This window comes from Phaenicophaeus curvirostris, chromosome 12 (assembly GCF_032191515.1).
Source record: "Phaenicophaeus curvirostris isolate KB17595 chromosome 12, BPBGC_Pcur_1.0, whole genome shotgun sequence".
Classification (NCBI taxonomy): domain Eukaryota; kingdom Metazoa; phylum Chordata; class Aves; order Cuculiformes; family Cuculidae; genus Phaenicophaeus; species Phaenicophaeus curvirostris.
This window is the reverse complement of record NC_091403.1, coordinates 9,732,487-9,759,513: the sequence shown is the minus strand read 5'-3', so window position 1 is coordinate 9,759,513 and position 27,027 is coordinate 9,732,487. Positions and strand designations below refer to the sequence as shown.

General features: G+C 39.1%; 1 protein-coding gene across 1 annotated transcript in view; it reads left to right on the top strand.

The window, feature by feature from the left end:
* Positions 1-27,027, top strand: part of AGBL1 (AGBL carboxypeptidase 1) — a 278,150-nt gene that overhangs the window by 72,371 nt on the left and 178,752 nt on the right. The window contains exons 14-17 of the mRNA XM_069867250.1: positions 253-401; positions 3,676-3,763; positions 11,445-11,589; positions 14,725-14,878. Of these exons, the coding sequence (XP_069723351.1) occupies positions 253-401; positions 3,676-3,763; positions 11,445-11,589; positions 14,725-14,878 (536 nt within the window). The remainder of the gene's footprint in view (positions 1-252; positions 402-3,675; positions 3,764-11,444; positions 11,590-14,724; positions 14,879-27,027) is intronic.

The following is a 27,027-nucleotide window of genomic DNA, read 5'->3' as shown; positions in this document are numbered from 1 at the left end:
GAGCTTGTCATGACTTCCAGTGCCTGGATATCATGGAAGTAACAGGAATGAGAAAAAAGCTCAAAATGTTTTGATGTGACTAACATAGTGTGAGTATTTAATGGTGTGTTTGGGAACCATTGGTTTGATGGTGTTCTTTGACTCTCACAGGATATTAGTGAATTTGATTGTATAGCTTGCTGTTCTCAGCAGATTCAGCAGCAGATTGATGGGGTGTTCATGACCACCACTTTTTCTGCTCATCCTTTACAGGTTTGAGTACGACTTAATTATGAATGCAGATGTGAACAGCAACCAGCATCACCAGTGGTTCTACTTTGAAGTCCGTGACATGAAATTAGCAGTTCCTTATCGCTTCAACATTATCAACTGTGAGAAGTTCAATAGCCAATTTAATTATGGTATGAATCTCTGGGGAACTGGGGTAGTCTTCTGTTCACAAGAATATCTTTTCAATACCCTAAAGGTTTTGAATATACCATGCCTTAAAGTATAAAGGAGACTGTAAGTTTAAACTTATCTGCCCTGAAATCCACTGCGTAGCTTTGGATTTCTCAAAGAACCTTTCCTTATCCACAGGAGGACAGAGGAATAAGCTGAACATGGAGACCTGGGGAAGGATTTGTGGGGGAAAAAAAATGTCATTTTTCTATGTTTAGAGATCAGAATTGAAGAAGAATGGCCCTGGGGTTGGGTGTGGGGAAAAAGGCAATCTGATGGAAATGGGTGAACAGTATAGGATTGGAAAGTGCTTCTAATATTTAAAAACATTTAGATAATCCCCAAGCAAATATTCATGACTCTTCGGTCTTATCCAGAAATACATCTCTGCCTTCAGACATGCTAAGACTTCTGCTGATTTAAGAAAAAAAAAATTATTTTCCTTGCTGTCTTTGATATTCTGCCATAGTCTGTGGTTCAGGAGGAGGAAGGTGGCATTTTTCAGGAACAAGCAGGGCAAATCCCAATGCCCATTTTAGAAAATAAATTACTACTTCTGCATAGAGACTGTGGGTGGAATTCTTAGCTGGTATAAGCTGTTTGGTTTTTTTTTATTTGTTTCCATGGAGCTGAGTTAATTTTCACCATCTCAAGACCTGACTCAGAATGTTTAATAAGCCCCTAATATCAGATTTTGCATTCCTCTGAAGCCCCATGTATACAGCCTTTGACATCACTAGAAGAACACTTTCAGGATCAATGTACCTAAACAAAACAGTAGTAGGAGCTGGGATGACTTGTCACTTGTATTTATGAAACTGGCTGGGCGAGTGGCATAATGAATTATAAGGCATTTGCCCTTTAACCCAAAGGGCTGGAGTTCAAGTATTCATATAGATCCCAAATGAAAATGATTTTTTCTCCATCTTATTCTGTTTCCCTGAATTACCAAACAATTCAGTGTGGTGTGCCAGGTAGCAGCCTGAAAAAAAGAAGCACGTTGAGGTCCTACTTGTAAACCCCAATACAACCTCTGATGCAGCCACCATGAGCTTCATATCTAGAGATTCTGGCTGATATTGGTGGAAGGTTCCTCATTATCCACTAGTTTGGCTTTTGTCAGTGTTTATAGTCTCATTTTGTGCATCTGAAATTGTACATGACTCACATGTTCAAGTGTGCAGTGAAAAATATATTTGGAAGAAAAATGTGAAAATACCATCAGGTGTAAAGAGGGAGGCTCAGTGATGACCTGTTTTTGCATGGCTTGTATGTGGCACTGACTGTTAAAGCAATTCTGTGGGTTACTTCTACTGCTCTGAGAAGGCAATGGAACTCTAGGTTATCTGGCTTGGCTGAGTGAGGTGCATTACCCCTTCCAGCACATGCATGATATTTATACAGACTGTTGGTAAGGAATGTTGTTTATTTACTACCTTCCCTCTGTCCTTTCCTGGGTTAATGCCCATGCTATAATGCTAAAAGCTCCCAGTCGTGATGTAGTGCCAAAATGCCATTGGTGGCAATACTTTACAGGTCCTGTTCACTGACCTGTTTTGATTTTTCGCTTCCTTTTTGCTCTTGGTTAGATGGCACTTGTAACTTTCAAATCAGCAAAATGAAATTGTTTAATTCAGTTTAATGAAATTGTTGTGACCAGAAGCAGAGTAAGTCAAGAGATGCAGCCTCCATTTCTCTCCCTTCCCCTTTTCCACTAACTCACTCTATCATGGGAAATAACGGGATTTTTTCAAAAGCCTAATTTGTGTTTGTTTTCTAAAATGGAATGTTTCCATAGGGAAAGTGGAAAGGAAAATTTTAAAAAAATTTTTTTTTAAATTAAAATTAGATGGCAGTCCAGTACCACCTGTCACTCTGAGGTAGTTCTGTGTGTGTACGTGTAGCATTTGGGATACTGAGAGCACTGCAGACCCTGAGACTCATGTCTGTTGTCTGATGAACTGGGCTTTTGGGCAGGCCTGTGTCTCTTGAAAATCATTGTGGAACCAAACATAGAATTGTTTTTTTTACGTGGCTCACATTGCTGGTTTAGGAAGCACCAATATAGAGGTTATTCCTGGCTGTGGGCTAGTTAGTTATACCCCACACCACAGCCAAAGGTGAGCTAGAAAGGCATTTCTGCTGGTACAATTTCCAGCTCTAAAAGCACCGGAGAGTTTAACAGAGATGCATAAAGGAAGAAGGGGAATTGAATAGCTGCTTATGGAAATAGGTTATCAGTATTAATGATTTTCAAGCATCACCTCCTTTCAGTACAAGAACAGTCAAGAAAAGGCTCAGGGGGCAACTCATCCACATGCATAAATACTTGAAAGGTTTTTTTTTTCCCTCTTTCTTAAATATGCTTTCACATAAGTGCTGCCAGCAGCCTTGCTGGGCTCAGCTGTGGCCGTGCTGGGTCCCCTGGAGGCAGCAGGCACCACCCCTGCAGCCCCCAGCTGCCAGTGCCTCACCAGACACCCTGTCCAGAGAGCTTTGCCGGCAAGGGCAGGATTGTCACTGTACCTGTAAAAGAACAGGCAGGCATGGAGAGTAAAAGACTTTGAAACAAAAACTGTCTGCAGATGGGCTGGCTTCGTGGAGCTGTGAATACAATGTATGTGCAGCTCAGATCAGAGGAAGCCTCCTACCTCAGGGCATGAAATGGTAATACCTTGAAGGTCAGGAAGAAGTCATCTGATATGGTACGGTACAAAGATGGATGCTATCATTACCAGCATTTATGACACAAAGGTATTATTTAGGTGCAATGGGAAGTTTAAAACCTTCTAGTTTTGCTTGCTATGTTACTGGATGCATTGCAGATGTCTAAGGCTGTGGTTGGATTAAGGATTCAATAATGGTGCAGCCAAGCATAAAATATTTGACTAACCAAATTACTGATCTTGTTGATACCTCAGTTCTTATTCTTTTCTTTCCTTTCCTCTGTTTGTAAACAGAGTGGATAGAAGTCCTCTTTTGCAAAGGCCAATCGGCTTATTTATTTTCTAATGAATTCCATTCAGCTAATTTCTTCTGGAGGTGCTTTTTTTACAGATATGGCTACATCTGAACAAAGCACAGGGCTTTGGGAAATTTACGTACTTTGCATAAACTGTCTGCAAAGAGAGCACAAACAAAATAATGATGCTTCTTGTTTAGCCTTTTCCTCCCCATCCCTGTCTTTTCTAATTAGGGAAGTCATGTCACTTGAAACTGTCTTGTTTTATGTAGGCATGCAGCTGGTTGTATATTCAGTGAAGGAAGCACTCCAGGGCAGGCCTCGCTGGTTTCGAGCAGGCTATGATATCTGCTACTACAAGTAAGTGCATTTTTAGTGAATAATTTGTGGCTTCCTTTCCCCTCCTGTTAACTGTATTGATGTTGTTAACCTTTGACTGACAGTGTCACCTGTTTCAAATATCTCTAAACTGGGGATAGTTCAATGTGTTGTGTGCTTTCACCTTCAGAAAACAGCTGCAAGTGAGGTCTCTGTGATAGGGGAGAAACAGGGCACATCCAGAATTCTCTTCCACGGGAGGATGAAAGGGAGTGGGGAGTGCTCAAATCTTGTTGATGCAGCTGGGAATACAAGAAAGCTTAACCCACAAAAGTAGTGTAGTTGCCTTTTAGCCCTGTCCAAAGAGAAATGAGCTGGATCGGCTTATTGGTTTTCTTTCACATACACTGACTTTTGTAAGAAATGCAGGAGCTGAGGAGCTAAAGAAAGGGTTAGGACGTACATAGGAGTCTTTTGGGTGAGTGTGTGTATATACACTATATTCATCTATACAAATACATTAGTAGAAATAGATGTATGCAAATGCACGTATGTGTATTGCTTTGTGAACCTATCTTTATACCTTCACGAACTTCACTTCTCTGCAAAGCTGGAACTCAATGCCCAAGAGGGCAAACTGCTCTGTGGACCACACTTACTGGCACTAAGTAGACCTTATTCTAACAGAAGAAACAGTAGGAAATAGCCTTCCTTGCTTTCTCATGGGAAATTTTATCCTTCTACTTGAACAAGGCAAGAGTAGTATAAAGGAGTTCTGAAGTTCAGTAGGCTGAATGAATCCTGTATGATATTCTAATGGCTTCCAAAATGTTATTCACAGCACTTATTATTTTAAAAGATTTTTAAGACTATGATAACTGGTATGTTTTGAATTACAAAATCTGTGTAGAGTTTAAGGCTCAGGGACAGAATAGAACATACAGGAAGATTACAGGTATGAGTAAATGCGCTCGGTTCAGTGCCTGTGAGTGGGATGTCTGAGAGTGATGCAGCCTGGAAGAGAAGCCCTACACTGGAAAAAAAGACGTATGTTGAGGATGAACTGGTAGAGCATTATGAGTGGAGCTCATAAACTTTGTAACCAAATATTACAATATTTGGGATTAATTAACTGATTTATCCTGGCCTTATCTGTTATGCTGAAAGCTGGAGCTGAGAATGCCTGAGTGATGAGTCTTCACTTTAATTCATATTTTTTTTCTGTCATGAGAGTCTGCATTACCAAAGTATCTCGGGACTCTGGATACTGCACTAGGCACTGCATAAACAAAACAGAAATCTAGTCCTTGTTCCAAATAACTTGCAGATGAAGTATGGGGCTTGGAATACTCAATGACTGTGGATTGGCAGGGGGATAAAAGAAAACAGAAAAGGTGTTAATGCAGTTAGCTAGAATGATAATCATATGGCATGGTAAGTAGAGTTCTCGGGTCAGAGCTGAACTTTTCTGATGTTCTAAACGGTATTCCTTTCTTCATGAATTCATGTGCTGAGTCTGTTTTTAGAAACTGATGTGAAATAATGGGCTTTCTCTTTGTAAGAAATTGTAGTTGTGTTGTAGTTCACAATTTTGCTGTTAGGTTCAGAGGTGGCTATGTTCAGAAGTTAATTTCATAAAACAGTAAATCCAAACAATGACACTAGGCTGCACTCCAGAAGCAGCAGAGCCTCAAACTTGTGTTGATACAAAAAAAATCTAAGTAATCCCAAATATCTGTTGTAATCCCTTTTCTCCTTTTTTTTTTTTTTTTATTTTTCCCTTTTCTTTGGGGGAGGAAGAGTGAGGTTGGGTGGTGCTGAAGGCTGATTACAGTCTCTCAACCTGGCATCCTGTCTGCAGCAATTTGAGTAGCTACTTTACTTTCTTCCAAGTATTTGTCACTAAGCTTTATTCACCTAATGCTTGCTACCTCAAAACTAACGTACTATGGTGCAGTGCCTTTCTTTGCATGCTGCAACTCCGTTGGCTACTGTGAACATGGGCTTCTGGTTGGGCAAACTTTATATGCTGATTACCATAGCAGTGGCTTCTCATGTCATTAACAAGGCAGTTATTGTGCAGTGATTAAACAGCAGCTGACTTCCGAGATTAAGCTGTGATTGTACAATTAACATTGTAATCAGCTTCTTGTTCGGAATATGTGAGAGAATGGAGTTTTATTGATTTGGAATATTCTTTGTTTTCTAACTGGATACTGTGTTGTATGTCAACATATTCATCTAGGATAACTACTTATTGTCTGTCCTATTTACTGTTTATTCCAGTTTTTTTTTTATTTCTTGCATACAAATATACAAAAATGCACATACACACACACGTATGCACTTTCATCTCTACTGAAACTCTAATCTTTTTGTTTCAGTGATTATAGAGGAGATTCCTAGTCATGAAGAGTTGTATGTGGGAGGGAATGTGAAGAAAATACATTTGGAGTTGCTCAGAACAGGAGGAGATGGGATTGCTATAGTGATATCAGGCTGCTTAAGTTTTGGTGAAAGAGCTCATGTCATTTCCATTCACCCTGGTCACAGGTATCTAGGGGGGAGATTGGAATATTTTGAAGGGAACCTCATCTAATTTTATTAGAAGTTACTTATAAATATGGGAAATCAGTTATATACCTGCAAAAATAAGGAGGAGGTGTTTAAGGCACGGGTGGACGAGGTGCTAAGGGGCATGGTTTAGTATTTGTTAGGAATGGTTGGACTCGATGATCCGGTGGGTCTCTTCCAACCTGGTTATTCTATGATTCTATGAAAAGATGTCTCTAACTGCTTGGGAAAAATTGCTGTTATTGAGAGCAACCTTTCAGCTGAAGGACAGTGGGAGGAAAGGCACATCTGCAAGATATCTGGGTAACACATGTTGGCTGATCTTTGCTGACATTGATCTTCACTGAAGATGGGGTAGTTAACTCATAAAGATGAATGTTGTGGCACAGCTCTGTCATCCTGTACATTTCCCATACGTCTCGGGAGAGTTTTTATGTTATGGAGAAAATTAGCAGTGCTCTTGTCAAAAAGAAGCTGAGTGACACTTTTCCTCTATTTTATTGCCTCTCCATGAAGTGACAGAATACACCCATGATAAACAGAGTTGCAGCTACTGTAAAATCATCTAATTTACTTGCTGCCTTGGCAGCTTTTATGGCAGCTGAATAATATTCCTTTCCAGCAAATTATTTAAGGAACAATGGCAACGTGTTCAATTGGTGACAATGTGCTTGTGCCTTTGGTTTCAAGGCTCATTCTAAGCATATTATCCAACCTCTAGCTTTTCCAGACAATAGTCAGCTCACACACAGTAATGAGGTACACTTTGCGTTTTGTTCTCACATAACCACTAAAGACTTGGCTGTTTGGTGATCAGAGCAGTGTCAGAACTAGGTCTTCTCTTTTCTCTTCAGTGCCTTTATAATCATATTAGATGAAATCACCATCATAACAATAACAGGCTACCCTCTCATTTCTAATGATATCTACAACAGAGGTCTGTGACACTACCCTTAGTCTGAGAGCACCAGACCTTTACAATACAACTGAAGGCTTTAATAGCAAAATGGTTGTGGGAGCATTCTGCTTTGACTGGTATTCTGCTGGCAATCCTCATAATAAAGATGACTTAACATGGATTTGGCCCTTGAAAGGGAAGTTGTGTTTTGCATGTTCCAGTTTTCAGTGTGGCAGAGTCCAAAATGATGTTCATTCCATGTAAATTGTTAAACACTGCTTTTTTAATGGTATGAAACAAGGTGTTGCTAAAGCATATTGTACTTAGTAGCCACATTTAGATATGAAAGAAGGTCAAGGCATGTAAAATGAGGACACTGAACTCCAAGTGGTAGAAGGATTTTGGACAAAGGGAACGCATCAGCAGATTAGAAGACATAAATAGTTTACTTTCCATTTGAACTCTGTTTTGAAATGGCCTGGAAATCTGTGATATTGATACTTTTTTCTGCCATTTTAGTCTAAGCTGATACAATGCCATATTCCATTACCTGCCAGTGCTTTGTACTACAACACATTCTGCAGACAGGAAGTCTAAAGACAAGATGATCAAGAGATCTTCTGGAGCTTTTGAATTCCTAAGCTGCAGTCTAGCTCCTCTACAGACCTGCTTATATCTTTCATCAAGTGACTTCACTTGTTTGTTTTCCCATCCATAAAGAATGGAAAATTAGAGTCACTTATCTGCCACCCAAAGAATTGGAGTAGATAAATGGGAAGCAAGTTTTAATTGGATAATACTTGCAAAGGTCTTTTTAAGCTCAAAAAAAATATTGTGCGGAGTAAGTGATAAGTAGTATTATAATTATTGTTAATTAACTTTCCATCACAGCTATGCCAGAAATATACTACCTGTACTTCACTCCTGAAGAAGAACAGGAAACAAAATGACTTAACTATTACAAAGTGACTGAAAGGCACAGTAGATGCAGCTTGCATGCTGATTAAAATCCTCACATTTTAGTGTCTTATTTTCTTTCCAATAATCAAAGTATTCATTTCTAGAGAAAGCACGTGAGACTTCGTGAAGGTTTTCTGAAAGAGAACACAAATAAGGTAGTGAGGACCATGTGTTGCTAAGGTCTTTTTTTTTTTATTCCCTCTTCCTTGGTTGTTAATTTGGTCTTCCTGCTGGTATGATATTGTGATGAAAAAGGGGTGAGGAATTAAAACTAGCAGATAGGTGGAGGAACCAGGAGGCAATAGAGCCATCTTGGGGTGACAGCAGTAGAAGGAGAGGGAGGCAAGGAGGAAAAGTGCTATTTTTTAGATTTCTTTTAAAAAGATTCAGAGCTACCGCACTGTATGATGGATTGTGAGGAGGTCAGATTATATGCAGTAGGAATACATGATTATTTATACTGCTTACACACAGGTGTTTGGGGTTTTTTTAGTGCACAAGCCTCAGAAAGACACTTGTGAACTTCTGCTACCACCTGATAATTTTCTATGGACTGAAATAGGTGTCAAGAAGTGATTTAAAAGTCTAGAAATATCTCTTCTGGGCAGGCAGTTTGCTGGAACTGCAGAGGTGCTCAAAACAGGAATGAAAGGTGCTGCTAACAGTTCAGTGAGCACTGTGCATCTGTACCCTCAGGAACATGCACTATTAGGAGTGAGGATCATCAACTATGAGCGCAGCATCAAGGTCAGAGATGTCTGGTGGAGGAAAAACTGAGAGTTACGTGGTATTTTAGACAGGAGAGATATTTTTGGCTGCACAGTTACTGATTATAGAGGGAGATGTCTTTACTGGAGCATTAGGGACAGGTGGGAATACTTTCCCCAATGTGTATGTAAGATATTTAGGCAGTATCTGTCCTGCTTCCTCCCACACCTCTGACTACAAATGTGAATTTGTAGGGGAGGACTCAGAAGATCTCGGTACTTTGTGACAGCTCTTTATAAATAAGGTCATCTAACTATCCAAGTGACACTAAATACAATAGAGGCTATGGAAATGAGTACTTTCCTAATGCGCTATACAAAAAAAAATTGTTCTTAATTATCCTTCACTGTAAAAATTAACGGAAACTAGATTAAATACATATAAAATAGCTAAGTGGATGTTTCTGTATTTGTAAGTCCATTGCATTATTTTGTTTTCCCTCTGAGTCTCTATCCAGTATTAAGGTAGTTAATTTGCAAAAGAAATATTGGGGTGAAGGGTTCAGCTGAGAAAAAAAATCATAGGCTTTTCAGTTTTGCACTGTGACTCAGTATTCCTCCACTACCTATTGATCCAGTCAGTATCACTCACTCCACATGTTCCTAACTATTAAATTCAGGTGAAAACCCAGCAGCACTCTATTGTGTCTTTTTTTTTTTAAAAAAAAGTGTTGATTATTTTGGAGAATTTGACAAGAATAATTATTTTTTCCTTCCCTTTGAATAAAAATGAACAGCAGCAAAATAAACTGGTATTGTAAATTTCAGGAGCTGAAATTGCATCTTTTGGTTGCCTCTTCTACTTTGCATTTTAATGCAACATTGATGATAACATTTGTCAAAGAAACCTCGCAGTCCTTCAGAATCAGAAGGTTCGGCAAAAACATAATTGGTGCAATGTGGGAAAAAATATTGTTTGAAATGTATTTATGGATGTGATTTGCTCTGAGGCTTCTCCCTAAAGTACATGAATTGTCTCTTCATCTCTGCCAAAAGAAAACTTTCTTACTTAGCCTAAAGCCATTTATTTATCAGGGTAAGTCTCCTGCAAGAAGTCTGGTCCCAGGACCAGACCAAGAAGGTCACTTCAAGATTTTGTAGTTTTAATGAAGGGAGTGTCAGAGCCTGAGAATAGTAGTAGAGCTTGATGACCCTCATGAGTCTCACCCAGAGCCTCCACCCTCACCAGATACCCACGGGCCAAAGAGCTCTACTGAAGCTCCATCCTGGCCACTCAGTCCCTGTCTGAGCTCTGTTGTGGTGAAGCTCCATTTCAGTCACTGCTGTTTATTGTTTTGTTGTGAACTCTGGCGATCTACATCTTGACCTGTGGACAGACTCAGATCTGCCTCATCACCATAAATCTGGCTGATGATCTATATGTGTGGTTGAACCCGTCTTCCCCCTCCCCAGCCTAGGCATGATCAGCTGAGGTTACATGGGAAGAGACCTCAGCTAGTGAGAGCTGTGCTCTGCTGGCTTCCGTGTTAAGCTCAGCTCCCAGTCTTTTAGAGAGCAATTCATCCTCACTGCTCCTTGACAGGGAGAGGTTCAAGTCTTTGAAAAGGAGTGTCCCAGATGAAAGGGGGTTTTAGGTAGCTCATAACCTGCAAATCTATGTGATGTTTCTTCTCCTCTGTGTGCAATCTCTGCCCAAACCCACTTTACTCCTCTTCCTCCCTGGGAAAGAGGCTCTGATAGTATTTGAAATATTTTTGTGTGTGTCCTATTTATTTATTTATTTATTTATTTATTTATTTATTTATTTATTCTTGGAACATCCCTTTTCTTCCTCTGGTAGAACTATAAGGTATTAATATATTCTAAGTCTCCAAGTTTTCACAGACTATATTCACATGGCATTGTTCAGGGCTGTGAATAGGTACCTGCATCTCTGAGCAAGATAATTTGGATGTTGGAAGAAATACAGCAGTGTTAGCTGAATACATTAGTTGAAATACATCTGGACTGTGCTATATGAACTAGTATTAGCTGGCTTCTTATTTACACCTTCATGAAATGAAACAAACTTATTTTCCTATAAGACTGTTCCCATCCATCAGCAGCACATGAGTAGCTGTGACTGGCTGCTACATGCAGTTCTGCTTCTTAACTCCCTGCTGCTCTTTGTGTACTGCATGAATCCCAAGACACTCTTGAATCTGGTGTACCACCTTGGTCAGAGATACTTACCATAATGATCCTTCTAGCATCTCTATCTAGCAACGCTATGGTTTCTCTAACCTTCTTTCTTACAGCCTGTAGATGTGTTGCTGTGTTACTGTGGTTTTTTAGCACTGTGTTATGGTTTTGTAAACTTTATTGCTGGAATTACATTGATTGTACCTGTATGGATCTTTCCCAGTCCTGGTATGATGACTAGTTGAGTTTGGATCCCATCTACAGTATGAGATGAAAACTTACTCAGAGTAGACACTTGTCTGAATGATTAGTTCTTTCATAGCTGCTCCAAATGTGCATCTGAAAGTGATAACCTTCTACTTCCCTCTTTCTCTTTCTCTAGAAACCACTACTGCTGCAGTGCAGCTGCAGGAGGAGGCATGAGAGGAAAATGCTACTATACGCTTACCTTCAGCATCAAGTTCCCTCACAATGATGATGTCTGCTATCTGGCCTACCATTACCCCTACACTTACTCCACAATGATGGTAATATTGTTATGTCCACCTAGATAAGCTAATAGGCCTGGCAGTTTGGAGCTGCCCTGGTTATGAGATTTTGAGAAAGTGTAGAGAAATTTCTGTGTGGCATAACCTGAGACACAAACCATTAGTGATTTTACCAGTCAGAAGATGATGCAAACCAAACGTGTCTATTTCCTTGGGTTGAGAAGGAAGGGACTGAAGATAATGACAAGTCAGACGTGAAAGGTGGCCGCTCCTCCTCCTGACAGAAGGTAACAGCTCAGCTTTCAGCTGTACTCAGCAATACTGCAGTGCTGGTCCTCATGTAAATGCTTTGTAAGCTATTTCATCTGTGCCTGCTGGAATGTCAGTGACACCTCCACTGATGCTTTCAGTACAGAAACTAATAGAATACAACTCCAAGTTGCAAATTGTATTATTGAGTTCCATCAAATATTATTCCTGGGGAAGAAGTTGTTTATAGTCTTTTCTGGCCAGAAGTGGATGATAAGGGAATTTTCTGGAAAATGCATCCATTGTGTTTTCTCTATGATTGATGCAGGAAAGCCCAAGGTCTGAAAGGGAGGAATAATAAAAGAAAGGAAATTAATGGTCTTGGAAGTAGCTTTGCTTTGTTGTTAAGTATGAGAAAGATGTCACTGAAAACTAAGACGCACAGTTCCAGTTCCCCTTCCTTCTCCCCCCGGCTTCCATTGTCAGTACTTTTTCTGGGCAGTAAATGATGGTGTGGGTTGGCAAATTTTGGACCCTGTTTTTCATAACAGTAACAGTTCGCTGTTAGCAGACATGAAAGACTTTGCTTTCAAGGGAGACAACATTCTCTCCCACTTGTTAGCCATACAGCTCAACATGCCAGCATAGTTAGGCTTAGATTAATTCCTGCTCAAACAACAGTCTCTCATCAACTGCTTTGCATTCCATTACGAATGTTCAAAGGAGCTGCTTCCAGTATCTGGGAGAGGGCCAGTCAAGCCTTCCCAGTCCAGACTATGCCTGCCAGCTCACTTCTCATTAGGCTTGTGGGTACCAGTTACTCCTCCAAATCAATAAAGAAAGTATGTTGCAGTAGCGGTGTTTGACCTATAGTCTTGAAGGCATATGTGTGCTACAGCCTGCAGGGGAAAAGACAAATGCACTACTGAAGAACTGGGTGGACTTATTCACCACCATACTTTATTACTGAAATGCAGTGCCTCATCATTATTTTACTGTTATTGATTTCTATCTTCTGCTGGCACAAAAGCAAGAAAGAATTGGAGAGTTTGTATGCTCTGGGAATTCCTGAATATCTCATCTGCTCCTGAATGAATAGAATGGAGATGAAAAAGATGTTATTCCTAGACTTGCAGGGGCAAGTATTTCACTGCCTCTTCCAATAAAATACTTACTGAAGTTAAAGGGAATTTTGCCCCAGGAAAAGTTTAAATGAGCTTAGATTCACTAAGGACCATAACATTTCATAAATAGAGATTATGGATGGAAAAGATTGATAGGTTATCATGTCCACCTCTTTAGCCAAAGCAAAATTGTTGCCTCTAATAATTCAAAAAGGCTTCTTTGCTTGGTCTGATTTTAAATGTTGAGTGATATAATTTACATGTTCCTGTGTTACTTTAATTTCCACAGTACATGAACTACATTAGGTTTGTACACCAGGAGCTTTCATTTTTAAGCATTTGACCACTGGTGAAGTATGCTGGTTTAACATACCAATAATAAATTAAAAGTGATTATGAGCCCAAGGGCTCAATTAAACACATAGTGCTTTGGGGAAGAAGATAAGCTTGTATATGGAGTTAGTAATTTGAAAATATTTAAAAATATCATATATATTTAATAGTTACAGGCATATTTACAGGAAATGCACATTGCAGAATCCTGTTTGAACTGGATGCACTCTGCAGTTCATTACTTTTTGTCCAGTAGTAATTACATTTATTTTGTGAGCAGTATTTTTTCTATTTTTACATCACAGTCTTAATTGTTTGGATATCTAGCTGAAATCTCTGTGGCAGCTATACCCAATTAAATTTCACTGGGTACTAGGAACAGAAGTAAATTATTATATTGAGTTCTTTGTATCTATGTGAAATCATTAGATGCATCTAATAATTGAACTTACTTTATAGAGCAGTGTGTTAATTGTTTTATCACATAGATGACTGTAAATTTCAATTCTGTGTTTGCATTCAAATGGATGGTGGGAAAGCAATCTGAAAGGCATTGAATGGCAAGATTTGAGGAATAGGAATATCTTGACCCATAAACATTGGTTAAAATTTAGCACTGGCTTGTAAAGACAAAGAGTTACCAGGCAAAGGTTGTTTGGTGAATTGGTGTGTTTTGGTTTAAGTACTATTAGTACAAATGCACATACTGTAATATCACTATTTCTACCAACTGAGAGAGAACTGGTGTTCCACATCTTAGCAACACTCCGTGATAGGATTACTTACACTAATCTTGCCGCTTGCAAGTACAGTGTAAACAGAAAGAACTGCATATCCTCTGGTGTGTGGGTGGCAAGTGGCTATGTGTCTAATGAGACAATCAGAATTTGTTCCAAAAAGACTTTTTTTTAAATTGCCAATAATTTTCTTCAAATTTCTCAGGAAGCTGTTAGACTTAAGAATTGTTTAAAACGTCCATGAGGTTCATGGGTAGGGGGGAAGAAAAATCTCCATTTTAAATAACTTTTTGGAAAGATGCTCTTCAAATTTTTGGCTGCCTCTGCTGTGGAGCTGTTGCTGAGTTTCATTGGCATGTGCTTGTCACCTAACCAGTCATTTCTATAAATGCTCAAAAATAGTGAGTGTTGTCATGTTTCTACACAGTCCCTATTAATACAAGGAACAGGCAGTTCTCTTTTGGATTTCATGTATGCATAGAAATTCCCTTAAACTTTTAAGAGAAGCATCTAGAGTCCTCTGCACCTTCAGTGACCTGGGATGTGTTCTCAATGGTTTGTGCATATTTGTGGGATGTAAAAGTTGATGACATTTGCTGAAAGAAGAGAGAAACTGGGAAGATAGCAAGAGATGAAATTAGTACCAATAATAACACACAGCTAGTCAAATATAATCAGATTTTATAGACTGTGAACTTCCTTATAAATTAGTTTCCTTGCTTCTTTCTCAGGCACATCTTGCTATCCTGGAACAAAATAGGAACCCCAAGAAGGTTTACTGGAGGCAGCAGACACTCTGCCAGACTCTAGGAGGAAATCCATGCCCATTGCTCACGATCACTGCCATGCCAGACTCTAAAAAAAGTGATGACTTGGAGCAATTCTGTAAGTAGCCAAATGAAGCATTAAAAAAGATGCTGGCAACTTGTAGTCATGTCAGCAGTAGCAATGACAACCTGTTTTTGCCAATATGTTGATTTTCGTGCTTTTCTTACTTTGGAAAAAGAAATCTAAATATGGGGAACAGCCAACTACAACGCTTTTTAAAATTATAGATTTACATGGAGGAGAGCCGATGCCATTTTTTCCTTCAAATTTTTCTTTAATGATCTGAAACAATTATTAAGTTCAGTATTAAATATCTCCAACAGTAAGAAACTGTGTTCAAATAACCATTTTAAAGAGAAAATTGAATTATTTTGTTGATTATCCAAATTGATATGATTTACTTATTTTGAGGTCTCGAACTTGCGAAAAAAAAAAAGTAAAAAATATGTACTATGACATGTATACAATCTGTGGACACCATTTGAAGTGTTCTGGTCAAATTCCAGCTTCACTAATGTGCCCAGTAGATCCATCTGGACACACTATAGCTCCTTACATTCTGTCAGATGATGGTCTCCTATCTAATGTTAACTATTATATCTGCCAGGATATATTTCAAGGTAGTTATTTTTCACTGTGAAAATCAAAGATTTATACCTTCAATGGTGGTCTTGTTTAACCAGAAAGATATGCACATTTCTGTAACCAACAGCAAGTGATAAGATTCTTGTTAGTATTATGTTGGATTAGCTTTGATTTGAGAGGGATGAGATGAAATAGCCTCAAGTTGCACCAGGGGAGGTTTGGATTAGATATCAGGGAAAAATTATTCACTGGAAGGGTTATCAGCACTGGAATGGGTTGTCAAGGGATGTAGTTGAGTCACCATCCCTGTAAGTAGTTAAAAGATGGGAAGACAAGGTTCTCATGGATATGGTTTATTAATGGACAGGTATGGTTGGACTCGATCTCTAAGGTCCTTCTGAACGAAACAATTTGATGATTCTATGGCAGCCTAAATGACTCACTACTTATATGTAGGTTAACTTTTCTTCTCAAGTCAGTAACAAGGCACAAACTGTTTTTTTATCTCCACTCTTCACACATCAATTACACAGGTTGAGAACTTTGAAGGAGCGTGGAAATTTAGGTTGTTTTAAGATATTTTTGGATGTTATGTAAATATACATCACTATCTAACTGAGATATTAGGCTAGAAGTATCCAAAGTGATTTTGTGATATGAACCACTTTTCTCGTTGCAGGACTCTCCTTTCAGGGATATGTGGTGGTAAATGGGTAGGATTCCTCATAATGTTCGTGCTATATCCATAAACTGAAAGGAACCTCAAGTATCAGAGTTGCTCAAAATCATTGCTATCCTTTCTGGTTCAGGTTTAGAGCACAGTGACTACAGTCACGCTGACATTACAATGTAATCATCCTGGTCTCATACCTTTCTTTATTACAGTAAGTGTATTATAAATTGAGCATTTACCCTGAATTACCAAATTTCTGTACATGAATGTACTTTTCTAGGTTAGAATTTTAAAGCAAAATTGCCAAGTACAGCCTACATGGGAATTCATAAGGTGCAACCTGACCAACCCTAAAACAAACTCCAGAAGAAAATCACAGTCCTATACCAGTGGAACTAAAGCAGGAAGAGTTAGGTATGCTTTTACCATTGGCACCAGACAAAAGAGGGAAACATAATTGCATACACTAATAATATGTTAAATCATACAAAATCTACAGTCCGAGCCTTGGACTGAAATCTTATCGTGTCAGGCATTGTACAGCATGGGAGAATGGATGATCTCTGTGTACGCAGGACTTGCAGTCTATATTCAAGACAGTTAAGAGGCACAGATGTGAAACGAGGACCATGAGGAAATGACAACACAGCACTGACCAACTCAATAATATCTCCTTTTAGGGTGTATCATGATATAAATGTGTCAACATTAGGAGGCATTGCTGTTTTCTGGAACACTGTATTCTAAGAGTGTATCAGAATGGGCTTTATAGCGTTAAAAGAGAGACTGGCAGTTTTTCAAATGTCTTCAACCTGTCTGTGAAGGCAAAGCTTGGCTTACTTACCAGAGATTTGCTGAAAGATTCATAAAGGATCTATGAACAGTTTGGACAGAGGCTTGTTTTAAATCTGTAGGCTGTTGCAGTGTTCAATAACCGGGTTCAAATTCCAGCTACATGGCTCAAGTCCTCTATTTTCGAGAGAAAGAGATATCCCCTGGTTTGTGATCTTACAGGAATTCAGTGGGAGCTTGCATTTCTGACTGAAATTCCATGAAATCATCTGCCACTGAAAGACTTTTCTTCTGAAGCTTTGCAGTGCATTAAGATTGAGGTCTTCCTAGATCAATATAATTGAACTCAATCAAAACAGAAGTGTAGAAAACACAGTTGTCTGAACTTGAAAGAGAAATTGTTTTGGGGAATAACAGCAAGGCAACACAGTTTCTCTCATGGTTCTAAGACTATAAAAGTAAACATTGATACTCTTAGGTGACAAAAATATTTGTTATTTCATCAAGTGGAAGAACAGCAAGGCAACACACCATGTTTTATGCTGTGGGGATGCCTCTAGGCAAATCTGAATAATAATGTTATGTGCTTATTTTGTTTAAGAAGCTTGGTTAATTATGGCTTTTGGGGACACACTTAGCCTAATTTGTGCTGCTTTGTATGGCTTTGATCAGCAGTTACTTCTCAGTTTCCTCGTCTTGTATGACATGGCCTTCTTTCTGTGAAACAGTTTGGCTGATAGAAGGACCTATTTGTCGATATTTTCCATTCTAAAAATATAACTCAAAAGCACCAACTTGGAGTTAAAAATGAAGGGACCAAAGGGTGAAGTTTTTCCCAGTAATAACTCCCATTGATTTGTACAGTCTCCATGCATATGTATTTCAGCTTGAGAAGTGATGTGGAGCTCCCGCACTGCAGAACTTGGCACATGGGTAATGAATAAAAATTGATAGCCCTTGTTCTTTCCTTCTCATTCTGGTTAATTCATAGATTTCATGTGGTGTAGTCATTTTGCTTTCCTACCAAACTTGTTATTTCTCCTTTGTACACTTATTAATATGTAACTTGAGAGATTCTTTTCTATAATGCCACTGGCACAGGTAAAACACAAAGCTCACCTGGACTTCGTAGCTGTTGCACACGATTCTATTTAGATACTCTCAAGTCTTCTCTAATATAGACACGTGGGGAACAGGAAACATCACAGATGAAGAGGCACTGGGTGGGTGAGGAGGGTTGGGAGGACAGTATGATCAGCCCAGTAGGAGTATAGTGAGAAGTTATTGCAGTACTGGAGCTGCTGATACAGTGGGAGTGGCCCAGGGACAATGAGGGCATCCTCTCTGGCAGCTGCGCTTTATTTTCCTTGCTCCATTCTTTCAGATTGGTCTTGTCAGGCTTTTGATTAATGTGGTCCTAGGATGGTTAAATTTGTCTGAGTTAAATTTATTAGTGTGCCCCTTGTTAATAGGAAGCACAAGCCATGCACGCTTACAGGCACCGCACATTCACTGCATGCTGAAGGGAAGAAAAATGGGCTGCTGTTTTCCTTCATTATGCCTTGTTTATGTGAGGCTTTGATATTCACTTTAGGCTCCTTTCTCCTTCCTCTCTTTCTGCCTTCCCTTTATGTGATGGTGGTCTACTGAATAATTTTTATTAAATGCTGTGTTCTGAAACTGATATGAAGAAAGAAAGAAGAGAGCCAGGAACTCAGGCTCCCTAGTCTTTTTTACATCTCAGTCATGCAACAGCTCAGTTACAAACAGCACAACTTCCATTCAGACTTGGTTTGTGCTGGGTTTTGCAGCTCTGTGGACTTACAGAAATAGAAACTGGGAGGGCCTCTCTTGATGTTTTTTTATTGTTGTTTTTCTTTATTTTATTTTAAACTTGCCCTTCCTGTCATTATAAGAAGACAAGCAGCCAGCAAGAAGAGATTTCTTTGCTACTCATTCTAACTGCACTATCCCCCATAGTTTTGTGATAAAGATAGTCATTAGTTTCCCATTTTGACTGTGTGGGAAGCGCCAATGGTGAGACATAGGGACTGTTCTTTGTCTCCTTCGTTATCTGTCTTTACCATGTTCCTCTTCCCCTCCTCCTCATTCTGTCCTACAAAAAGCTTGACTCTGTAGATTTGACCTTCCGTATTAAGCACAGAGCTTTTCCTCAAGAGACTGTAGCTCTTCTCAGAATTATCCCACTCCTCAGAAAAAAAAAAAAACCAAAACCAAGGCTGGAGAATTTTCTGTGAGCCAGCTGCACACTCCACCTGCCTGGGATATTGAATCATCACATTTGAGCCTTTGAAAATGAAAGAAGTTGGGGAATGTAGAGGAAAGAAAGGTTGGGCAGACATTTACCCTTTGGTGACTCTGTTCCTGACTGTGTTAGACCTAGACTTGGATATTTTCTGATGAGAGTTAATGGGACTTTCAAAGCAAGGCAATTCCCAACAACTTTCAGAGTCTTCTCAAATGAACGTGGAAACATTGAGAATGATAAAACTTCTGATCTTACTGCCAGCTCCCTGCTCGATGAAGTTGATAGGTGCTTGCAATATTCCTTTGGGGGTTTGCCACCCACAGACCAGTGAAGGCATTGTTAACAGCACACACGTGTAACTCAATAATTGTTGGCAAACCCTTAATTCATAGTTTTATGTATGCAAATGTGCACTATGATCTACTATACTCCCTGGAAGACAGCTGACCTTGCAAGCTGTGGGATACTGCTGTAAGTGGCAGAGCAAATGGACAGATTAACTCTTCAAAGAAGTGTAAGTAAAAGAACTAAACACTCATACACAGATGATAATAAAATTGTCTTCTAATTAAGAAGGAAGAGGGTGCTGATGTGTGGATATTGCTAATAGAATGAAGGAATTAAAACCACCAAATGTAAAATGACTAATTGGAGCAGAACTTTTTACAAGGGTATATAGTGAAAGGAGAAGGAGTGATGTCTTTAAACTGAAAGAAGGTAGGTTTAGGTTAGAGATAAGAAAAAAAGAATTCTTTACTAAGAGAAGGGTGAGGAGCTGGAACAGGTTGCACGGAGAAGTAAAGGATGCTTCATCCCTGAAACTGTTCAAGGGGGCTTTGAGCAACCTGATTTAGTGGAAGGTACCCTGCTTGTGGCAAGGGGGTTGGAATTAGATAATCTTTGAGGTCCCTTCCAACCCAAACCATTCTATGATTCTACCAGTTCCTTACAGGAATGAAGATTTTGATGAGTCGAGGGTTCTACAGCAGGGCACCGCTTCAGCTGATGACTGCCAGTGTTGTTCTGTTCTCAGCTGAAAGATGTGAGCATCATATATTGCCATGGGAGTTAATGCAGCATCCAGTGAGAACAGCATCACTCTGCGGAGTGAGGTGGGACAGTCAATGTTTATGGTATCACAAAGAATGTAATCGTAAATCTCTCTTCTTGGCTGGTTGTACTGTTGTGATTGTGCTGTGTGCTGTGAGTATTTTCCCCCAAGTCAACACATGTGATAAGTGTCCTTTCAGCAACGTGTAGCATTATAGAGCTGAATTCTGGGGTTTAAAGTTAAACCTAAATGTCTTAGCTAATTAGTAGGAGTGGCGAGGGAAATTTAAAAAAAAGAGATGACACTAGTAAATGGATCTACATCCATAATAGCTGTCACTTTGTATTGCTCTGTCATCACAAGTCCTCTTTATGCAAGGCTGGGGAAACCATTATGAATATTATCATAAAGAGATAATGACACCTGTTTATCTTAAATATCTTTGGGGGAGTTGAAAGAAATTTCTGCCTGAGTCTAAGCATGTTTTTAAAGGTAGAAAGAGGAGCATTCTTGGAATGGGTCTGGCAGCATGCTTGGGCCCTTTGAATCTGCAGATGCTCCTAGAACTAGAACGAGGAGTAAAGTTAGACTAATGAAGTGTGTTTGGTTGGTCTCATCTTAAGCCTACAGAATCAAAAAGACATAGCTGCTGGGAGAAATATTCTAACATTTCTCAGTTTGCTTGTATAAGTTGTTTAGATAGTTGTTTTGCAACTTTGATCTTTTCTCAGAAAGAAATAAGCCCTTTACCTTTAAATATAATTTGCAACAAAGAGGAATTCCAGAGCAAAGAACAACAGTGGATGTGTATTGCAGAGGCCACTTATGTAGGATACTGGGAAATAATGATCATGTGGAAAATGTACACAGTTTAATTAAGTACATTGATTAAATCAATACGATTTGAACAGCTTAGTGCTCCAATCAGCTTAATCTCATTAAATGTAATTCAGGCCTCGATAATTGATTAATAATGCATTATAGTTTATGAATTATTGACTCCAAGTTATTATAACTGTGCCTGCTCCCTGCATGGCAACCAGTGTTGCAAGTTAATTATGAAAGGCTCAAGCTCTCTTCCCTTGAATAACTTTTTCAAAGCCAGAGATGACATCTCCTCTAGTGAAACAGGGATCAAATTAGATCAACGCCTTATTGGAGCTAGTTCACCCCAAAGGAAAATGCACTCTTTAAAGGAAGATCTCATCTAATAATGTTGAAATAGGGAGGTAGGATGATCTGCTTTGATTGGTAATGATCTTTCACGCAGCCAGAAGAGCTGCCTGTAGCAATTCAGCTGGAGTGCTAACCTGGCATTGCACTGGTTGGAAACAGTTCACAACGTCAAGCCCATCTGTTGTTGTTTTAGTGTCATTTCATGCTATACCTCCTCCAGCACACAAGCACACAGTATAGCCAATGCTGCTGAACCCTTAGGTCATGTCTGTATGCCAGATATAGAGCAATCTAGTTACTCATTTTTGTCTGGATGTTGAGTGGTTTCTGTAAAAAGCGCCAATAGGCTTTTATAATGGCATTTATAAATGGCAAGTGTTGTACCAGAAGAAAGAACTATTGCTGTTATTGATGAAAGTCTCGGGAGAGAAACCAAGAATGGAAGACAACTTCTGCTTCTCAGGTAGCCATCCTATTAGACTGCATTTCTACTGGATATGAAGAGAGGATGTTGTCTCTGATTATTTTTCTGGCTATCTAGGTGCCTAATGTGGTCCAGATTGCAATCTTATGCAGAAAGAGTTTGCTAGCATCATGTTTTCCTAAAATGTGCTCTTTACAGAATCAGTTCTGCTTTTTCCTTTCATCTCTACCTTTACTCCTTATTTGTGATTATAGTTAAAAGATTTTAGTGCCTATTGAAATAGAATGAAATTATTCTTGTAGCAAAACATGGAGGAAAAACATTTTATGCTTTATGTTTATATCTGCAATAGTGAGTTTTGCATCTGTAGCCCTTGAATTGAAGATTTGCCCAATTTGCAGGGGTGGAAGTGCTGGTTCCTCTATTGCTTTGTACCACTTTGGTTTTGTTGACAGGAAGAGTCAACTGTTCTGAAAACTGTGATCCTGTTTTAATGCAGTAGTAAAGAAACGCTGAATAAAAATGTCATCTATTTTACATTGCTAAATAATTGCAGAGTTGAGAATATTTTTTCTGCTTGAATAGGCAGTTTATTGAGCACCTGAAGCCAAAGCAATGATTTCCAGATATGCAACTCTGATGGTTTATGCTCTAAACTTTTCAAGATTATCTTTCAACTTCAAACATCTCTTCTCTCTTTTCTTTCTGATATCCCTGTCACAGCAATGTGGCAGCATATTGCAAAAAGACCAGACAGATTCCTGCAAAACTATGTTCTGCTTTGAGTAACCAGTCTACTGCGGTAAAGGTAGAAGTTCATTAAATGGAGCATAAAATTTGAGACAGACGAAGGCCAGTATTTTTCATGATATATCAACTGCTCTTTGAATCCTAGCGTTTTGTGGAACTGACTCAGCCAGCACAGCTTTGACACTATGAGCAGCCTTCTGTGAGTTTGGCAAAATGCATATTAATATATTGAATCCAATTAGTCAAGGCAGCAAGCAATGCACAAAAAACACTGAACAAGGATTCTAAACTTGCCTTGAAGCACAGGCAACCATAGTACTTTTTGTGAAGGGAGGAGTTGATGTTAAGGTAATCTCTCTTTCTCTCGCCCCTTGCCCTACACAACATGCTTGCAGAACAGCCACCTAGAGTGAGACCATTTGTACTGCTGTGGCTGTTCTTCATTCATCTGTAGTTTTCTGCGTTTTTTAAAAAATAGTCTTCCTTCTGAAAGTTGGAGATTTATTCTGAGCCATATTCTTCTCAGGGGATAGTGTTACAGAATTTTCTGCTGTCTCTCCAGCATTTGTTGTGTTACCATTTTTCTTTGAATTACAAGAGTCTCATGTTTGTCCTAAGAGACCTGTAACCTTACATATCCTTTCCAGAGAAGAAATATTCTGAATAACAACAGCATTTTCTGGAACATAAGTTAGCAATATATTCTTAATTGGCATGGACTTGTGCTAGAACACAGGTAGTACTTAGTACTTGCTAACCCAGTACATATTTTATCATATTTTTTTTTTTAATTTTGTATTGGTTTCTCTACTGCCTTCCCATAAGACTGTGGCAGTACTTCTATTTTTGTTTTAAGGCATTGAAAATTCTGAATGAAACACAAAAGAGGTTGGTCCTATGTATTTCTTATATTGTTTTGATACTTAAATTCAGCTGCTTGGAACATACCTGTCTGACAACAGGCCAGTGCCCCAGTCTCATTGTAGTGCAGCTACAAGCTTCCATAGGACTGATAGGATGCCCAAATTCTTGCCTTAGCAGAAGGGGAAAAAAAAAAATCATCTTCTTTCCCTCTGGTGGAAACACTTCAGAAACAACTGCAAATGCTGTACTTCCAATGACCAATCTGTGTATCTGGTAGAGGTATTGAAATACAGCCTGGTGAAGCCCCCAGACAGCTTTTATTCCCTCAAAAGGTGAACAAGCATTAAATTGCTACTAGGTTTCTGTTAACTTCAAATCATGGCATGAAAAAAAAACACTTGCATTGTAGTGAGCTGCACGTTTCTTGGTCATAAATTCCAGTCACACAAGGTCCTGTGGGCATACGCTAAAAGGTCAATGTGGTACTGTATAAATTAGCCACAGAAGCTTTTGAATTGAGTTAAATCTGTTCTCAATGTGACAGAGATGGGCTCTGTGAGGAAGAACATAATTTTAGGGTCTGATTGACTGTGGAGATTGAATATACTTATGAGCAATGTGCTTACTAAGGGGTGGAGAGTTACTACTTGTATCTCAAGGTAAACGCTAGAGGTCAGGGAGGGCTTTCTTCCAGGTGGTCATAACGTTCTTTAATTGGTCACCAGTCTTACTGCACAGGTTTTTTGTTTTTTCACAAATTACAAGGTCTGGAGCACCTGCTGATACAAGGTGTAAAGTGGGTTGTCCTGAAAGTAGTTAAATGGGTTTGCCCCCAACACCTGTGTTAAGTCAGTTGCTTTCAGATGGTAAAGCTGAAGTTGTGGCTGGTGTGGTCATTTGTGGATCATACGCCTTGAATAAAAGACTAGAAAGAAGGTCCCTCTGGTCTCTTGTTTAGAAACCTGCTGTAAGGTAAGGATGTTGGAGTTTTGTAACAGTTGAGGCTTTGCTTGTGTGCACCTTTTTGAAAAAAAAAAAAAGTAAAATTTCATGTCTTCTCTGCCTTATCTTCTCTCTATAAGACCATTAAGAAGTACTCCTCTAAGAAGTGGAGATGAGCTGCTGGGCTGTCCCAGTGACCAGTTGTTAACTCCTTTCTGTTTGGTTGTATCTCCTCATTGATGATTACTTGGCAAGCTGTGGTCAAGGAGCAAGGGGTAGGACAGCTGGCAGGCTGGCCTTGTGCAAGAGTTATCTGTACCTGGAAAGCTCAGAGAGTCTAGTATGTGTACCAGCTGCATTCAGACCCAAACAATTGCAGTTGCCATCATAGAGAGCAGGTTTTGTCTCCAGTTCAATATTTCTTTCCTTTCTGGAGCAGAAAGGCTGTGCTAATATACAGATTGAGATAGATACATATTGCTGTCTGAATGCATGATGATCTCATGGGAGCAAACTATTTTTTTGACTTGTACTCGATAGCAAGATTAGGCAGAGTGGGTAAAAACTGATTTCTGCCGCTCTCCTAGCAAACTGTTGCTTTTAGTTTGGTAACTCAGCTTAGAGATAGTTTAGGGGAAGATGGTCAAGTCTTGAACAGATTGCGTTAAAGATTTTCTAGGATATGACAGAAACCAGAATGCATGCTGCTGGCAGGAAAATCTGCTACTCCTATGTGTGTTTTCATGATCCTGTGGATCTTGCATTTCTCACACTAATGGTGGGTTTCTGCCATGTTCAGGCAAACCCTTCCACAATACACAGAATTAACAGACTGTTAGGAAACAATGGTGGTGGTGGTGTAACTGTTATGTTGCTTGTGCCTTTAGCCCTCTAAACTGGGAAGTTTCTTGGTGCTTTTAAATCCTGGCTATTGGTTTGGAGAGAGCATCTATAGTGACTCACTTTAAAATAGGAAAGTCATTCGCCTGACACCTCAAGGCTTTGAAAACTTTCTGGGGAAAAAATGTTCCAGTTTCTGGATTTAATGTTCCAAGCTATGCATTTTTGTCTGATAAAAGCTGACCTAGCTAGTCATGAATTACAAATGATCAGAGTTGTTTGGATTGTATGGAGCAGCCTTACTGCATGTTTTCCAGAGCTGCAAGTAGATAGTTTATTCAGCTGCTCTGTCCCGATCCGTACAAGGGGGTCTACACTCATGTGAAACATAGCAAACACTGTTTCTCTGTGCTGATCCTAATATTAATCTACCTGACAGCATATATGAATGAGGGGGAATTTTTGCAATCCATTGCGTGTATTTGTTTTTTCTCATCTTTTTGTATCTATAATTTCAAACACTACCTCTTTCTCATTTCCATGTTTAAGTTGGTTTTGCTAGGAGAGTCTGTATGGATTTCTGCCTGACCTGTTTAACTGAGTTTAATCTCTCTAATCAGAGAACAGGATCCATTGCTGTGTGACTGATGCAGCCAATCTGATATCACTATAAGTACAACAATATACTGAAACTGTTAGTTTGCAGACACCACAGGCTGACATTTGTTGTTGCCTATAACTGACAGATATTAGAAACAAGTATTTGTGATTAATGGGCTGCAGTTACACAGCAATATTAAACTGAAATAAGACTAAAAATAGCCTGTAATGATTTTTGAAATGTTAGTCTGTTAATGAGAGTATTTGTCCTTCTCTACATCAAAGAGAAACTTGGTAGCTCTCTGAGCTTGCCCACCTGTTTCTAATGCAGAAATAGAAATTGCTAATAAACAAGTGGAGACAGCTGCTATGCTCAGACTGCAAATGTGCTGATAAGATCAACTAGTTGACAAGTGGCATGGTAGATACTGCAAAGTACACCAATGTTCGCCAAGAGCTAAACTTGGGCTTCTGTATCATTTCAGGGTATTTATTATGTGGCTGTTGGATATTGATTTCTAGCCAACAGAAGAAAATAGGTGCATCAGGTCTCTTTCATTGTAGGTAATTTGGGGTTTTCTCTGGTTTTGCTTGCTTCATTTTGGTAAATGATATTTGCAGAATTAGATAATAGAATGAGCAGTACTAGTCTGTGTATCTCTTCTGTCTTCTGGCCTTCTTAATAGAAGGTGAGGGAAGAAAACTGCAGTTTGAAGTCGGCAACTACCAATTACATCTGCAAACAGGCTTTCTAACAAATTGCTTTGCTAGTTTTGTCAGGAGAGATTTTCTTACAGCATGTGGCATATTAGAGAAGTTCCATGCCTTTTCTCACTGCTCCATCTTAACTTTATGTTAATGAACTCTGCATAATCGAATCAGGCCCCAGAACCAACAGGACTTGTTCCAGATCTTAACTCTCTTTCCCAAAGAAGGCATTTTTTCAGTAGCATTCAGAAAATGATATCTATCAAATCACCAGCGCATTTAGAATTTAATTTGCTCTATCAATTGCAATTGTCATGCTACTTAGCTGTGGGGGGAGGAAAAAAAAGTAATTTTCCCTGCCGCATTGTAATTCTTTTTACAAGCTTTTTCTCTTCTTTCTTCATTGAGTTTGTTTAATGAACCATTTTGAAGATTTTCAGACTTAGCCTGGGTGCTGCTTCTGTGCCTTTGAAATACATGAGGTTAAATAAAATAGGTTGAATTTTTTATTAAAACATGGTGGGGGTAAAGG